This window comes from Ovis canadensis, chromosome 3, assembly GCF_042477335.2.
Source record: "Ovis canadensis isolate MfBH-ARS-UI-01 breed Bighorn chromosome 3, ARS-UI_OviCan_v2, whole genome shotgun sequence".
Lineage (NCBI taxonomy): Eukaryota > Metazoa > Chordata > Mammalia > Artiodactyla > Bovidae > Ovis > Ovis canadensis.
Genome location: NC_091247.1, coordinates 92,440,443 through 92,457,445, shown reverse-complemented (window position 1 = coordinate 92,457,445; position 17,003 = coordinate 92,440,443). Strand labels below are relative to the sequence as shown.

General features: G+C 48.0%; 1 protein-coding gene across 4 annotated transcripts in view; it reads right to left on the bottom strand.

The window, feature by feature from the left end:
- The window catches only part of XDH (xanthine dehydrogenase), a 67,840-nt gene that overhangs the window by 37,143 nt on the left and 13,694 nt on the right, over window positions 1–17,003 (bottom strand). For 2 of the 4 annotated variants that reach the window (XM_069580485.1, XM_069580488.1), the window contains exons 6-13: window positions 16,496–16,557; window positions 9,851–9,919; window positions 9,432–9,521; window positions 8,216–8,357; window positions 5,551–5,643; window positions 4,823–4,974; window positions 3,494–3,587; window positions 2,026–2,135 (exon numbers count right to left, since the gene is read on the bottom strand). In XM_069580485.1, coding sequence (XP_069436586.1) covers window positions 2,026–2,135; window positions 3,494–3,587; window positions 4,823–4,974; window positions 5,551–5,643; window positions 8,216–8,357; window positions 9,432–9,521; window positions 9,851–9,919; window positions 16,496–16,557 — 812 coding nt within the window. The remainder of the gene's footprint in view (window positions 1–2,025; window positions 2,136–3,493; window positions 3,588–4,822; window positions 4,975–5,550; window positions 5,644–8,215; window positions 8,358–9,431; window positions 9,522–9,850; window positions 9,920–16,495; window positions 16,558–17,003) is intronic. The other 2 variants (XM_069580486.1, XM_069580489.1) reach the window with 1 other exon arrangement.

The following is a 17,003-nucleotide window of genomic DNA, read 5'->3' as shown; positions in this document are numbered from 1 at the left end:
AAGGATCAGGATTTCTGCCCATTGGTCAGGAAAACAGGAAGTCCAAGGACACAGCCAGGCACTGTGCCAAAGCCTCTATCAACGTGACTGCCTCTCAAGCAGATACAATGAGATGCCAAAGGGTGTTGAAACCCAGTGTCAGCTTGGGGCCTCCATAGATGCCCTCCCTGACTTTTCTCTCCCACCAGTCTACTGGCTTCAGTTAGAATTCTCTTTTCCTGAAAGGAAGACTCACACTATGAAACAATAGCTTTCTTTGTGCTTTGAGCGTACATTTCCCCTGGGTCCAAGCCAGGCTCTGTCTTTGGAGATGGGAGGAGAGTGTGAGTCAGTTTCCAGGTAAAGACCCATCTGTGTCAGGTTCTGTGCAAGTTTTGAACTGTCCCTGGCACCAAGTTCTGATGAACATCAGTGGCGGGAGGTTTAAGGGAAAGTGTATTGGAGAAACACACTGTTGAGGTCCAAAATGACCCCAGGCTTTTTCTGAAGAAGCCAAGGAGAGCCCTCTTGATGAGATTTCTGACGTCTAACATAGCACTGGGTCTATGAGCCCAGAGCTTGAACTTGGTTCTGGAACAGAGGTTCTAATGACTTCCAGGACTGTGCCGGCCCAAAGCAACATTTTCCCTAGGGTTCATGCAGGGTCAGGGTCAGGCCACCGGCTGTTCTTTCTTGAGAAAGACTTCCAAATTCTTGGTATGAAAATCTTTCATTTATGAAATGTTTTTTTGTTTATGTCTCTACCTGGGAGAATACAAACTGGACCGTATCTTCCTTCTTTCCCCATCTCACAAGTTTTTTTAAAAAAATCTATTGATCTGTGAAATACAAAAACTCTGGGAATCACTGTTCAAAATAGCCTATAAAGACAAGCTGGAAAACCACCACAGGGACATAACAACCTTAACTTAATCAGCATTCTCATTAAGGAGGTCAAAATCAGCAAGGGCAAACATGCCTTGTAACACTTGCTAGAGCACCAGCTGTGTAAACCCTTAATACTCTCCTTTACTGCTGGTGCCCGGCCTCTCCCAGATCACTCTTCTAAAGGCCCACGGAACGTGTAGGACAAAACCATGCCAGGTCAGGATACCACATGCCCCAAGGAACACGAGCAAGGCGGCCAGAGGATCCCAGATCTGCCCCACCAGGCCAGAAAACCCTCCCATGAGGCAGAAACCCATCCAAGTGAACCCAGGGCATGATCAGTGAAAAAGCACCTGCTACTACTGCTGCTGCTAAGTCACTCCAGTCATGTCCAACTCTGTACGACCCCATAGATGGCAGCCCACCAGGCTCCCCTGTCCCTGGGATTCTCCAGGCAGGAACACTGGAGTGGGTTGCCATTTCCTTCTCCAATTCATGAAAGTGAAAAGTGAAAGTGAAGTCACTGAGTCATGTCCAACTCTCAGCGACCCCATGGACTGCACCCTACCAGGCTCCTTCATCCATGGGATTTTCCAGGCAACAGTACTGGAGTGGGGTGCCAGAAAAAGCACCTGGTTGAGCCCAAGTTTAACAGGTGAGGATCTGACTTACATTGGAGGTGCCATTCCATCTGGCATGCACACTGCACACCTCATCATATGAAAACTGGAGCAGAGATATTCCACAGCTGGGTATATTCTTGGAATTGTGTTGCTAGCACCAGCTGCTGATCCCCACTGGCTCCCAGACACCTGCCAGGAACTTTATGAATTCTTTCTTTCTGGTCCTCGCAATAATCTGCAAGGTCAGTAAACATGGGCCCATTTTGCAGATGAGGATTTGTGGCTCAGAAAGATGAATGACTTGTTCAGAACCGCACATCTACCTGTCTGGTTTCCTTGTCTGTGCCCTGTGCCCAATACCCTGAAACTCCTCATTGTCCAGAAAGGAATATGATTTGTTAATAAAGGCCAGGCTCAGAGACAAGAACATCAGTGTTAAAGTGGAGAGATGCTAAGCGTGGTCCCTGAGGCAGATCTCTTTGTCTGGAGCCTGGCAGGAGCAGGGGTGATTTGGGTTGTACTGACAGCATCTTACCTCCCTGCTGTAGGGGATCTCAATGGACAGCAGTATCTCCTCTGGACCCAGCAGGGTCTTTCTGTAGCTGGGCAAGAAGGTGTGGTCCATTGGAATGGTTCTTCTGGTGCCTGTACAGAGGCAAGACAGAGAGGGACCAGTGTGAGAAAGCATAGGACAGATCACTAGGGGAATTCTCCTTCCTGGCCCCTGAAGCCCACAGTCAGAGGGAGTGGCTGGCACGACAGGGACCCAGGTACTCCATCCGAAACCCTTAGCATTGGTGTGCTGGTGACTGTTTAACAATCAGTTCTTTAAGAAAAAGCCCTGACTCATAGCATTCACAAGCTTCTGTGGTATAAATATTTCTACAACGGCCAATGTCAAGCTACCAGAGCAGCATAGCTCAATGTGAAGTTGAAAAGAGGGTAGCGAAGAGTTGACACAGCAGGCCTGCCACCCTCTGAGAGGTCTGCTTACAAGGCTGGCCAGTGGCTGTCCTCTGGGACCTTAGCTTTCAGGAGAGTTCCCACCATTTTCTGATAAGAAGAGATCACAATGCCTAAAATGTTTGTACAAATCATATGGTTTATGCTCAACACCTGACTTTCCTTCTGGAAGTCTGGACTTCTGGTACGTGCCAGGCAGAGCTACATGACCAGCCCCACTAAAAGCCTAGGGCGCTAAGTCTCTACCGAGCATCCCCAGTAAACAATCCTTCACGTGTGTCGTCATGGCTCAACTTATTCCTGGGGAGAATGAGTGTGTCCTGTGTGACTCCCCTGGGAGGAGGCCCTGGAAGCTTGTGCCTGGTTTCCTCTGCCCCATGCTTCTTCTCCCTTTGCTGATTTCGCTCTCTATTCTCCTGCTGTAATAAGTCATAGCCATGAGCAGACTCAACACTGAGTCCTGTGAGTCTTCCTTGTCCTCCTGAAAGTCCTTAAACCTAGAGGTGGTCTTGGGGAAACCCTTGAGCAAGGAAAGAGGTGCAGGAGTGAACTATTACATAGCATTTCCAGTCTGCAAATGGAATAAATGGAAATAACCTCAAAGATATAGACAGCTGTAAACTGAAGGGAAATAATGAGGAAATGGTGAATTTTGAGTATTTATTACCTTTGTTTTTAATATCATTTATTTCATTGTGAGGGTATATAGTTTAATGTTTAACAATAGCCATGTTTAACAAATGCTCAGACTCCCTGAAAACCCAGCCATCAACTATGCTGAGTGGCATACTCTGGCCCCAGAACACACCACTGAGTATGGCATCTGGGTGACAGGTCCTATTGTGAATTCTTAATAAAGTGATGGTCCAGCCCTCCTGGCCCCCAGCCTGGGTGCGTCTCCTTTTGTAGTTTCCAGGGATCCAAGCTTTAGGAAAGCTATTATTGAACTTTGGGTTCTGCTTCTGCAGTAAGTGACTTATCCTGTGAGATTCCACTCCAGCCCTGGCCCTCTTTCCTGACCTCTGCATGAGGCAGCTCACCTCTGGACACGATGGTCAGCTTGGTCCCACTGGCCATGAACACAGGGTTGAGGTCGGAGATGGGGCTGGCTGTGATGATGTTCCCTCCAATGGACTAGGACAAGCAGGGAGAATATGTGAGAGCCCACCCCAGGAAAGTCCAGCTTTCCTGGCTCCCGAATGTGGAAGGTGGGGGACATCTGCTGAAGGGAGAGCTCTGAGATCCTCCACCCACTATAGACACCAGACCAGCACAATAAGAACCCGGGCGTTCGGGCAACATGCCGAACTTGAGATTCCAACGCCTGGGGTTGGGGCCCAGCTCTGAAGTTTACCTATATGTAAACCAGGATCAGTTCATTTACATTTGTTTGATTGATTTCACCCAACCTTTTTCTGAAAGGGCTGAGATGGTTTATCACTGAGGCTGTAGAGAGTTAGTGAAAGAGAAATAAAAGACAAAGATCAAGGAAAAAGAATGGGAAGCCTTAAGGACAAACAATGTGTTCGAACTGAGCTTCCTTGGCAAAGAATATAAGGAGAATCAGACACAGAGTTCCCATTATTAGTAAAGGGGAAGAAAACCAGTTGCTCCAGGAAAAAAAAAAATCCTTCCCGCAAGTCAATTTCATCTGAATTGGGGAACTTAGAGTTTTATGAGTTTGAGTCTCCTTATCTGTAATTGGAAGAGGTGCTTGAGGTAGGGTGAGGGGAATGGGAGTAGGTTGTTTGGCTTTGTTTTTTGTTCTAATTTAAAACAACAGCTACAACAATAGAATGGAAGGGTCAGCTTTCCTTCCAACCCCATCAACAGTTGTGAGACTCAAATGGCGCCGAGTGTGAGAACGCCGTCTGCAAACCCTGGATCTGGGGGCTTGTCTGAAGGCTGATTGCAGTCGACCCATGGGCCTCTCTCTCCTCTCAAGGGGCTCCACCTTAGGTTCTACCCCTGACTCTGAAAGGCAGTCCGCCTTCCTATTTTGGCTTCTCCCTAACTTATCTCTCTTGCACCTGCTGGCAGCCTCGGCTAAGTTCAGAAAGAGATGGGCAGGCGGCCCCATCTCTCCAGCCTCAGGGGTGAAGATGGAGTTATAGCACGCGCACCCCCAGAGTGGCCCTAGGGCCACATCAGGAGCACCCTTGGGGCTTGTTAAAGCCTGACTCCTGCGCCCCAACCCAGATCTGCAGTCAGTTTCTCTGAGAGTGGGGCCCAGGAGTCTGCATTTTCAACAAGCCCCCAGGAAATCCTAAACACAAGTTTGAGGCCTATTCAGGCTGTAATAGAACCCAGGCTGGCTCCCTCGCCTTGTGGGCAAAGTGCCCATCCTGGGCCCCTATCTAGCGACTCACCGCCACAGACTTGACCTGCTTCCCGGCGAACCAGCGCAGCTGCTCCAGGACTCCTCTGAACACCTCCGTTTTCTGGGTGGGAAGCTTGGCAACTGCCTCGAGCAGGGTCTTTTCCACAGAGCTCAGGGGACAAGCAGCTCCAAAGGAGATCCCTGGGAACACATGCTCGGAATGACAGCCATCCACCTCACAGCTCAAGAAGCACTTCCATACACAGCTCCTAGGAAGCTTCACAGCAACTGAGTAAGGATGAACCAGGATGCACGTCCTTATATGGATGAAGAAATTAAGGCCCAGAGAGGTCTGGTGACCTGCCCAATGGTACACAGTTAATAACAGAGCCAGAACTCAAGCCCAGGCTTAAAACCAGAGTGTTTTTTTCTCTAAACTAGTGACTCTCAACTCATTAAAATCAGATCTCTGAGGGTGAACTCTTGGCATTTCTTTTAAAAAAAGCACCCCAACCCCCATCTCCACCCACCCCCTATTCTCATGAATGAATCTGTGTGCAGCCAGGATTGAGAATGATTACTGAAAATATCAAGCCCCGAGCCCATTGGTACCTGACGATGGATGCTCAGTGGAGGAGAACAGTGAGGGTGTCCGCGTCCCCCGTGCAGGGTGACTCTTGAAAAAGCAGGTGCAGCAGGATCGCCACCATCCTCTACACAACCCACCTCCAAGATCCCAGCCCCTCTGTGGGCTCAAGCAGCGCCCCCCGCCCTTACCCTCAGGTCCATGCTCCACTGAATTCAGCTCAGGGATCCAGGCTGGGCAGATGATCACAGGAAACAGCTGATTCTTAAACTTCATCTCAATGCCTTGAAAGAAATGAAAAGCCCCAAGTTGCAGGGCTCCCACCTCTGCAGACAGCACGGATTTCACATGCTCTGTGGATGTCTCAGGACTTGGAGGGGCAATGGACAGGACATGGGATAAAGTGCAGTTTCCGCATGATCAGCCAGGAAGCTATGTCTTTCTCTCTCTCATCGGAACTCAAATAAGATGAACTTGACTTCATATGTGTGTATGTGCATGTGTGTTTATTCACAATATTAGAAAAAGGGCATGAAAATAAGTCAGAAACCCTTTGAAACACTTTACGTATTTTAACTCATTTAATCCTCATAATAACCCTATGAAATACTGTGATTTTCTCTGTTCATAGATAAGAAGGGTTTCCTGGTGGCTCAACGGTAAAGAATCTGCCTGCAATTCAGGAGACATGGGTTTGATTCCTGGGTCGGGAAGATCCCCTGGAGAAGGAAATGTCAACCTACTCTAGTATTCTTGTCTGGAAAACCCCAAGGACAGAGGAGCCTGGTGGGCTACTGTGCATGGGGTCGCCAAGAGTCAGACACAACTGAGGCTCTAAAAACAACAGTAGATAGGAAACCGGAGCACAGGGAGGTGAAGTTTCTTTCCTAAATTATACAGCTAAGAACGGGCACATTACAGTACCGAGGCAATTATTAGAGTTGGGATGTAATAGTAATATAATATGAAAGTCTAACATTCAGACAAAAAGGAAAAACGACTGAGAGAAAAATTTAAATCAACGCCTAGTTCCCAATATCTGTCTGAGTTCTTACAGTGCATGGCTTGATGAGACCGAATGTCTGTGTCTGATTTCTATGCTTCCAGTGAACCAAGTAAGAAACCTCTCTGAACAGACCTGCTTCTATTCCTCAGACCCAGTCAGCACAGCACCCCTCCCAGCCCCACCCACAGGGTTGTAAATAGAAAAGGTTAAAAAGGAAATATCTGTGCATCATCCCCCATCTTCTCACGTGCTGCAGAGGGTCTCTGAAGGGTGGAGCAGGCTTTGAGAAGCCTGGTCTGTTTGAATATCAGCTCATAGAATAAAGAGGGGAGAGGGAGGCGATAAGTGGTTCATCTTGATAAGGTTTTCTTGATGCCTAGCTTCCCCCAACATCACGGCAGTAGATGGTTACCCGGGGGGAGGTATGGTGCATGAAGGTTGCTCTGGGGGAGGCAGGGTGTGGGAAGGAGGAGGGGTAGAGCTGTGGAGTGATCTTAGGCTATTCTTTCTAATTTGGAGCTTATAATATCTTTGTGAATTCCTTTTCTCTTAGAATCTAACTGAGTCCAAGACATTGTATGATTCTTGGTGAGGAATATGCCATACCTCCAAGGGCCCCAAAGATTTTTCCAGCCAGTCATTCTCCACCTTAACTCACGTGACCCTGGGCCCTCGGGTCATGGCCGCATAGGCCGTCGTGATCCTATCACCTGCAGTGCCTCTCACCCTGCCGTCCAGTGGGCCCCGTTGTTGCAGCGAGGGGCTCCATATGGCACGTGTGCTCACAAGCATGGCTCAGTTCTGCAGTTCACCAGTACACACCCGAGCTGGGCCCTCCTCTCTGCAGCTGCAGAGCCAACCAGAACCCAGGGCTTGGGGTAGGGGGGTTCTTCCAGAGCCAGCGATAGGAGCCCCGACAGGCTAGAATGGGCTGCTCTGAGATGGCCCTGGCCTCTGAGGGTGCCCTGAGACTGCCCTGGACTGTGCCTCCCCACCCTCTCCCAGATCCTCACTGGGCATGGGGCCCAGCCAAGGGGAAATGGGCCATGCCAGGTATAGGAATGGACCGAGCCTAGCAGGAGGTGGGGCATCTCTGCTCCTGAGTCTTCAAGCACTGGGGCTGTGAGTGGCGCCTCTGGAGCCTCCTTGGCCTGTTTACATATTGTGGGGCTCACGTCTGGGGGGTAGCACCACAGGGCAGGTGGCCACAGACATGGGCAACACAGCACAGCCACACTTGGGCATTTCCTCTCCCTTGCCTTACCACATCACCCCCAGAAAAAGGGGGCAGGAGAGTAACATTTATGGAACCCCTCGGGTCTGTCAGGTACTGGCCCAGACACTTGACCCATGTTGCTCCCTTACCCTCAGACTGGGAGACCCTCAAGGGAAGGAGTCTGGTCTAGGTGATCTGGGCACCCCTGGCTTGCCCAGAATACCTAGCATCGGGCCAGGTCTCTGTCAGTGTTTATGGAGAACAATCAGCAAGGATCTCAGTTAATACTCAGAGCAACCCTTGAAAAGTGAGTGTTAGTCGCTCAGTTGTGTCCAACTCTTTGTGACCCCACAGACTGTGGCCCACCAGGCACCTCTGGCCATGGAATTCTAAAAGCAAGAATACTGGAGTGGGAAGCCATTCCCTTCTCCAGGGGATCTTCCCGACCCAGGGATCAAACCCAGGTCTCCCACACTGCAGGCGGATTCTTTACTGTCTGAGCCACCAGGGAAGCCCATTGGAGGAGGCATTATCACCTCCACTTAGGAAATGAGGAAATGAAGGCAGAGTAGGACACACAGAGCCACAAGGGGCTGATCTGGACAGACTGACCAAGAGCTGCCCACATCTTTACCGATCTCTGTGTTCCCCACCACCAGCTTGGCCTCGGGATGCTGAGCTTTGAGGTCCAGCAACTCCTTCAAGGTGGAGGATTGAATCCAGGTCACACGCTCCCCTTCAAAACGCAGCTGCTTCGGTGGAACGTCTTTCAGCCTCTGGAAAATGCCATTTTCTTACCGTGTGGCCTCCTCCTCCCCGCTGTGATTCCCAGGCCCGTTGCTTTCAGTTTGCAAGAGGATTAATTATGGATTTGCTTAGTACTGAATTCAACGGGAAAGTGCATGTCAGGGAAGAAGCGAGGGGAAACGCTTGGTACTGAGGCAGGACTTGGGCCGCGGCTCTTTCACATACGTTATTTCATTTAGTCTTTAGAAGAGCTCGGGGAAGAAGGTGCTGTTAGTCTCTCCTTTTGCAGGTAAAGGAGAAGCCTGAGGATCAAGACTATGGGAACACAAGGTGACTTCAACTGTCCCTCACTGCCTCCAGGAGGTGCTAGAGGGGACAGGGGTGGCAAAGCAGGGCTATCAGAAGGGAACGTAAGGGAGGGTCACTTCTAGCGCATGAGGGGTGATGCAGAGTCAGGAGGGAAAATCCCCAAATCAAACTGATGGTTTTTTAAAGGTTTCATGATCCAGAGAAAGATATTCTGGTGGTCTGCTGCAAAGCCATTCTTTCTGGCCCAATGAACTCTTAAAGTCATCTTCATACTCTCACCACCCCTAGAGAAGCCTGCGCTTGAGAAACTTTGAGCGTGGCTTGATTTTTGGTTGTCTGTTTGCCATAAACGTTGGTGTGGAGGAGCAAGATCATCAGGTGAGAAAATGGGCGTGAGAGGTGTCCTTAAGACAGGGCTGCACATCATGGATTGTGTCCTTTGAACACAGCGCTTTTTTGTTTCTTTTTTTGTTTTGTAAAAAAAATGGGTGGCTTACAGAAAGAATGCATTGCTTCGGGGCTTAGACAAGAGATTTAGGCAGAGTGTCAGCAAACACTTCTGGAGCTCCTATTACTGTACCTGGCCTGCCAGACAGACCCCCTCCTCACATGTGAGCAACGCATGTGAAGAGGAGAAGCATGGGTCCCTGTGGAAATATGCCGCACAGGGACTTGGAGTAAGAGAAACAAAGGGAAATTCAGGCTGAAACCCACAGGAGAAAGAGGACACAAAGACCCCAGTGGGTACTAGTGGGACTCAGCAGGTCTCCAGGGGCTCAGGGGGCATCACCTACCAGCAATTCTGGGGGGAAGATGGGTTCCTGGGTGGGATCCAGGGGCATAAACTCCTCTGGGTTGAATAAAGATGGTGAGAGAGTAACCTGCTGGAAAGGGGAAAAGATAAGGGATACACTGTCTCCTGCATTAAAATGCCCCATAGGGCTGGCCCAGCCCTCTGTCCAAGTGAGCTCATCCGCAGCCCCCAGCAGGCTGGTTGGGGTGGGGATGGGTTGGGGGAGAGGTAGCTCCCAGGAAGCAGGGACAAAGAGGTTTTGCCAGAGGATCCAGGACTAAGGTGTACATTTGCCAACTTCAGTTTGAAGATAATGGTTTCCTCTTCCAGCTGCCACAGCTCAGAGTGTGGAGATAGCCCACTGGCTCCTTTGACCTGAGGTTGGCCCTCAGGCTTCCAGGCCAAAAAATACCCACTTACCCTGTGGTCTTTCTTCTGGTCCATGCAGCAGTTTGCATTGTTCCCATTTCCTCCACAGCATCCACCATTCTACAGAGATGACCACAAATGTCACACAAAGATATTTGCAAAGAGTTTTCACAGAAGCTAAAGAACCTAGCTTTGAAGCTAAAGAACAGAATGATCTGTGTTCATCTCCAAGGCAAACCATTCAATATCATATAATCCAAGTCTATGCCCCAACCAGTAACGCTGAAGAAGCTGAAGTTGAACGGTTCTGTGAAGACCTACAAGACCTTTTAGAACTAACAACAAAAAAGATGTCTTTTTTATTATAGGGGACTGGAATGCAAAAGTAGGAAGTCAAGAAACACCTGGAGGAACAGGCAAATTTGGCCTTGGAATGCGGAATGAAGCAGGGCAAAGACTAATAGAGTTTTGCCAAGAAAATGCACTGGTCATAGCAAACACCCTCTTCCAACAACACAAGAGAAGACTCTACACATGGACATCACCAGATGGTCAACACCAAAATCAGATTGATTATATTCTCTGCAGCCAAAGATGGAGAAGCTCTATACAGTCAACAAAAACAAGACCAGGAGCTGACTGTGGCTCAAATCATGAACTCCTTATTACCAAATTCAGACTGAAATTGAAGAAAGCAGAGAAAACCACTAGACCATTCAGGTATGACCTAAATCAAATCCCTTATGGTTATACAGTGGAAGGGAGAAATAGATTTAAGGGCCTAGATCTGATAGATAGAGTGCCTGATGAACTATGGAATGAGGTTCGTGACATTGTACAGGAGACAGGGCTCAAGACCATCCCCATGGAAAAGAAATGCAAAAAAGCAAAATGGCTATCTGAGGAGGCCTTACAAATAGCTGTGAAAAGAAGAGAAGTGAAAAGCAAAGGAGAAAAGGAAAGATATAAGCATCTGAATGCAGAGTTCCAAAGAATAGCAAGAAGCAATAAGAAAGCCTTCTTCAGTGATCAACGCAAAGAAATAGAGGCAAACAAAAGAATGGGAAAGACTAGCGATCTCTTCAAGAAAATTAGAGATACCAAGGGAACATTTCATGCAAAGATGGGCTCAATAAAGGACAGAAATGGCATGGACCTAACAGAAGCAGAAGATATTAAGAAGAGGTGGCAAGAATACACAGAAGAACTGTACAAAAAAGATCTTCATGACTCAGATAATTATGATGGTGTGATCACTCATCTAGAGCCAGACATCTTGGAATGTGAAGTCAAGTGGGCCTTAGAAAGCATCACTATGAACAAAGCTAGTGGAGGTGATGGAATTCCAGTTGAGCTCTTTCAAATCCTGAAAGATGATGCTGTGAAAGTGCTGCACTCAATATGCCAGCACATTTGGAAAACTCAGCAGTGGCCACAGGACTGGAAAAGGTCCAGTCCTTTTCCAATCCCAAAGAAAGGCTATGCCAAAGAATGCTCAAACTACCGCACAATTGCACTCATCTCACATGCTAGTAAAGTAATGCTCAAAATTCTCCAAGCCAGGCTTCAGCAATACGTGAACCGTGAACTCCCTGATGTTCAAGCTGGTTTTAGAAAAGGCAGAGGAACCAGACATCAAATTGCCAACACCCACTGGATCATGGAAAAAGCAAGAGAGTTCCAGAAAAACATCTATTTCTGCTTTATTGACTATGCCAAAGCCTTTGACTGTGTGGATCACAAGAAACTGTGGAAAATTCTGAAAGAGATGGGAATACCAGATCACCTGACCTGCCTGTTGAGAAATCTGTATGCAGGTCAGGAACCAATAGTTAGAACTGGACATGGAACAACAGACTGGTTCCAACTCGGAAAAGGAGTACGTCAAGGCTGTATATTGTCACCCTGCTTATTTAACTTCTATGCAGAGTACATCATGAGAAACGCTGGACTGGAAGAAACACAAGCTGGAATCAAGATTGCCAGGAGAAATATCAATCACCTCAGATATGCAGATGACACCACCCTGATGGCAGAAAGTGAAGAGGAGCTAAAAAGCCTCTTGATGAAAGTGAAAGAGGAGAGTGAAAAAGTTGGCTTAAAGCTCAACATTCAGAAAACGAAGATCATGGCATCTGGTCCCATCACTTCATGGGAAATAGATGGGGAAACAGTGGAAACAGTGTCAGACTTTATTATTATGGGCTCCCAAATCACTGCAGATGGTGACTGCAGCCATGAAATGAAAAGTTGCTTACTCCTTGGAAGAAAAGTTATGACCAACCTAGAGAGCATATTCAAAAGCAGAGACATTACTCTGCCGACTAAGGTCTGTCTAGTCAAGGCTATGGTTTTTCCAGTAGTCATGTATGGATGTGAGAGTTGGACTCTGAAGAAGGCTGAGCACCGAAGAATTGATGCTTTTGAACTGTGGTGTTGGAGAAGACTCTTGAGAGTCCCTTGGACTGCAAGGAGATCCAACCAGTCCATTCTAAAGGAGATCAGCCCTGGGATTTCTTTGGAAGGAATGATGCTAAAGCTGAAGCTCCAGTACTTTGGCCACCTCATGCGAAGAGTTGACTCATTGGAAAAGACTCTGATGCTGGGAGGGATTGGGGGCAAGAGGAGAAGGGGATGACCGAGGATGGGATGGCTGGATGGCATCACTGACTCAATGGACATGAATCTAAGTGAACTCCGGGAGTTGGTGATGGACAGGGAGGCCTGGCATGCTGCGATTCATTGGGTTGCAAAGACTCAGACACGACTGAGCGACTGAACTGAACTGAAAGAACCTAGATTATTCCTGTCAAATGAAACCTGGGTTTGAAATCCACCCCAGCATCTAGAGGGGCAGCAGATACTGCACCCCCACCCCTGCAGCCCACTTGTCTCTGCCCATAGGGAGGGCCTCTGCTTGATAAATATAGATTAAATAACTTGAGGATATATAAACAGGATCTCTCCTGGAAGTAACAGAGAAATTTAATTTTAAGAAAATTTCTCCATAAAAACTGCTGCTAAGTCGCTTCAGTCGTGTCTGACTCTGTGGGAACCCATAGACGGCAGCCCACCAGGCTCTGCCGTCCCTGGGATTCTCCAGGCAAGAGCACTGGAGTGGGTTGCCATTTCCTTCTCCAATGCATGAAAGTGAAAAGTGAAAGTGAAGTCTCTCAGTTGGGTCCGACTCTTAGCGACCCCATGGACTGCAGCCTACCAGGCTCCTCTGTCCATGGGATTTTCCAGGCAAGAGTACTGGAGTGGGGTGCCATTGCCTTCTCCGCCATAAAACCTAGGTCCTATTTTATCAAAACATCTTTTTGTGCTCACATTCCCACTTCAGTACTGCTTCCTGAGGAAGCCTCCCTGAGAGAAATTTCATTGGTTCTCACAGCACTCGTGCCTCTACTTCTAACCCATCAAGTCCTGGGCACCCCCAGGCTGGAGTCTTTGTGGGGCTCCTGCCAAAGATGTCTAGGACCAGAGCTGGGCCAGGGATGTGCCTGACAGCCTCCCACTCCTTATCAGGCACTTCTTGCCAGAAAGTTCACACTCTTTATTTCTCACCGTGGACCTGTTCGGTAGGTTATGTACAGGTCTGCTGACCCAACACCTATGGATAGAGGACTTGCTGAAGACCTCTCCAGGTGCCAATGACGGAGCACAGACTAGAGCCCAGATTGCTACATCCTCAACCAATGCACTGAAGGTGGGAAAGGGAGTGTTTACCTGACTGATCTGCCCTAAGGAGGCAGAAGTCTCAGCTCAGGGCCCCAGAAGACACTATAGAATCGTGGAGTTCTGCGAGAGTGGGGAAAATTCCCAGGCTCAGTCCTAGACACATTTCCAGAGCAGCCAGCTCCTAGGGGAGTAGTCGGGAGGAACCCTTCTCTACATGAATCATGGAAGACAGCGTTCATGTCACTATTTACTAAACGATGAGTCACAGCTCATCAGTGTCCCCGAAGAAGTTCTCAGAGGGCTAAGGAGGCTGAAGCTCCTTTGGGAACCTGCAAGCATTCTCAGACTTGCCTCAACCACCCTGTGTGCAGACCCCTCCTGTAGTGACTACTTTATCACTGGATTTCAGAGCTGTCTATTTTCTACCTCCCCACTACTCTTGAGAGTCCCTTGGACTGCAAAGAGATCAAACCAGTCAATCCTAAAGGAAATCAATCCTGAACATTCATTAGAAGGACTGATGCTGAAGCTCCAGTATTTTGGACACTTGACATGACGAGCCAACTCACTGGAAAAGACCTGATGTGCTGGGAAAGATTGAGGGCAAGAGGAGAAGGGAGTGACAGAGGATGAGATGGTTGGGTGGCATCAGTGACTCAATGGACATGAGTTTGAGCAAACTCCAGGAGATAGAGTGAAGGACAGGGAAGCCTGGTGTGCTGCAGTCCACGGGGTCACAAAGAGTGGAACATGACTTCGTGACTAAGCAACAACACTTTGCCTTTCCCCTCTGTGTTTGGACAGAAAGAAGAGGGCCTCATCTCATCTCTCGTTTTGGAGAAGGAGTAATGTAGGGGAATACTAGGCCCTGCATACAGTAAGACAACAGCCTCGCTCACCTGATCCTTGTGGGGAAGGATATATTTCACAAAACTATCTTTCACAAATAATTAAAGTACCAGCACATTCTTACTTAGATCTTTCTTCTTAATAATTTGCTGATGTTTTTTTATGACATAAACTGTTGTGATATACGATGATGTGTCACTGCCCTCGAGGTCTGCTGAGGTTGGATAAGATTAGGGTTTTCCCCCAGAGAGATTTCCTCTTTCGGGGTGTGTGCATGCTAAGCCTCTCAGTCACGTCTGACTCTTTGCAGCCCTATGGACTGTAACCCGTCAGATTCCTCTATCCATGGACTTTTCCAGACAAGAATACTGGAACACGTTGCCATTTCTTCCTCCAGGGGATCTTCCCAACCCAGAGATCAAACCTGCATCTCTTGCATCTCCTGCAAAGGCAGGCAGATTCTTTACCACTGTGCCACCTGAGAAGCCCAGGCTAAAATGATTAGGCTCAAGATTATTTTTATGATTCCTCATTTCCTTCTTTGTTATCATTTCTTGCTGTGAACAGGCTGCCTTCCTATAGCATACCTTCCTCACTCTTTTCCAGTGTGGCCATGTAAACTAGATACCTGAGTTTGTTAGAACTGTGTGTAAAACAAGAGTTAAAAGGCTCTGAAGAGGGCCTTGGGGGCTCCAGTGAGTAACATGCATGAGCTTCTGAGCATACTCTGTGTGCCAGTCGCTTGAGCTACTTAAAGCACCCAGCTCTACTTGACTCTGCTCTACGCTGCCAGGCAGCAGGATTGAGGGAGGTATGGCTATAAAGGGGGCTTAGGAACCATTTCAACAATGATAAAACTCTGACTCTCAGAAGGAGGATACTTTCCAGCTACACCCAAAAGTCCTTCTCTTTTGAGAAACTAGGAGGGCTGGTCAGATAATCTTCCTTTGAGAAGCCTCCTATGAAATAAATACATGGACAAAATTAACAATCCGTGGTTCTCAGGGAAGCCTAAGTAGCACATGAAGATTAAATACTGGGTGACGGGAAAAAATGTACCAGCATCATAATTTATGTTGCCGTTTACTGAAAATGTAGGATGTGCCAGGCTCTGTTCTAAGAGCTTTACAAGGAGTTCTTTCCACAAGCATTTTAAGGTAGGTATTATTAGAATCCCCATTTTAGAAATGAGGAAATTTGCCCAATATCATGTATCAATTAAGTGATGGAATGGGATTTGAACCCAGGTCTGCAGACTGAATCTAATCTTTCAATCACTTTCATTTAAATTCATACTTCCTGGTTCCTCAATATCAACAGCATTCACCAGGGTGTGCTGTTTCCCATCCTTAGAGGTCCCACCTCTACCCTTTTGGACTATTTGGATGCAATACTCCTTTTTTTGCACTGTACCAACTCTAAGGTCAGTGAAAGACACAGGTGTCTGTGACTCTCCCCTCAACCCAGAATCAAATTGAGATGAGACAGTTTGATAGGAGTTAGGATCAACTTGACCCATTTGGGGAATCAGGTAAAATCTGGGGAGATTAAGCAAAGAAAGGGGAAGCCAGCTCTCTGTCCTCCTTGCCATATGGCAGGTGTGTGGGCTGCATTTATGTAATCAGTGCCTGTTCATCCCAGCTGTGGTTTCTCACTCAGAGTTATATGAATACTGCAGGGCTTCACACACTATCTGGAGATCTAATTATTTCATAAACCCAGCAGAGTGCCAGCTGCAGAAAGCAGCGTGGATGGCAAGGGAGGAGGGACGCGAGTGCTGAATCAGGCTGGGTTGTTACTAAACGTCACATTCAGCACCTGCCCCATGGGCTGAGCATGCCAGACACCAAGGCAGGATGCCAAGCCCGAACGCCCTGTAGGAAGTTTGCTCTTAGGTGGCATGTCTCTTTCAGGAGCCAGCTCTCCAGGCCTTTCCTGGAAGGAAAGTCTCCGGGCTATTGAGAACCACCACTTCCCCCCACACACCAAATAAGAATGGCAGAGCCCAGTGTCCTTGCCAGGTACCTACAGCAGAAGTTCCTGCCAGTTGGTCATCTTATCTTTTTTTCCTGTAACCCAGAGGCCCTTGGCATCGCTCCCAACTGTGATTCCAGAGTGTTGCTGCTTCAGGAACCGGGCCACTGCTGTCCCAGAGCCCCCACTCACCTTGGCAAAGGTCCGGAAGCCCTGGAGGATGGGTCTGTAGCCTGTACAGCGGCATAAGTTTCCTGTGGGCCAAGGAAAAACCTGCAATGTCAGCACTGGCCCCAGGGCAGCTAAGAGGTTTGTGGCTTTGCTCCCAGCACAGTTAAATGCTCTCTTTATATATTCTATTTTCTTTACTTGGAATGATCCTCCTTTTACTTGTACCCTTGACTTCCAAACATCTATCACTTCTTCCAGGAAGTTTTCCTAGAATGCTTAGACTGAATCAAGTGCCCCCCTAAGTCCTCCCATGGTGACTCCTAGTCAAAGCTTTATCACTGAGCTTATCAAACTACATTATAAACTCTCTTCCCCTTCAGAACATGGACTCCTTGAGGAGAGGGACTGTCTTCCATTCCTATGTCCTTGTACCCTGACTAGTGCCTGGCCTATGACTGGACTTCACATAACTGACTGGAATAAATGATGCACTGAAAGAAATTGAATGGATGGCAAGCCTTCTCTATTC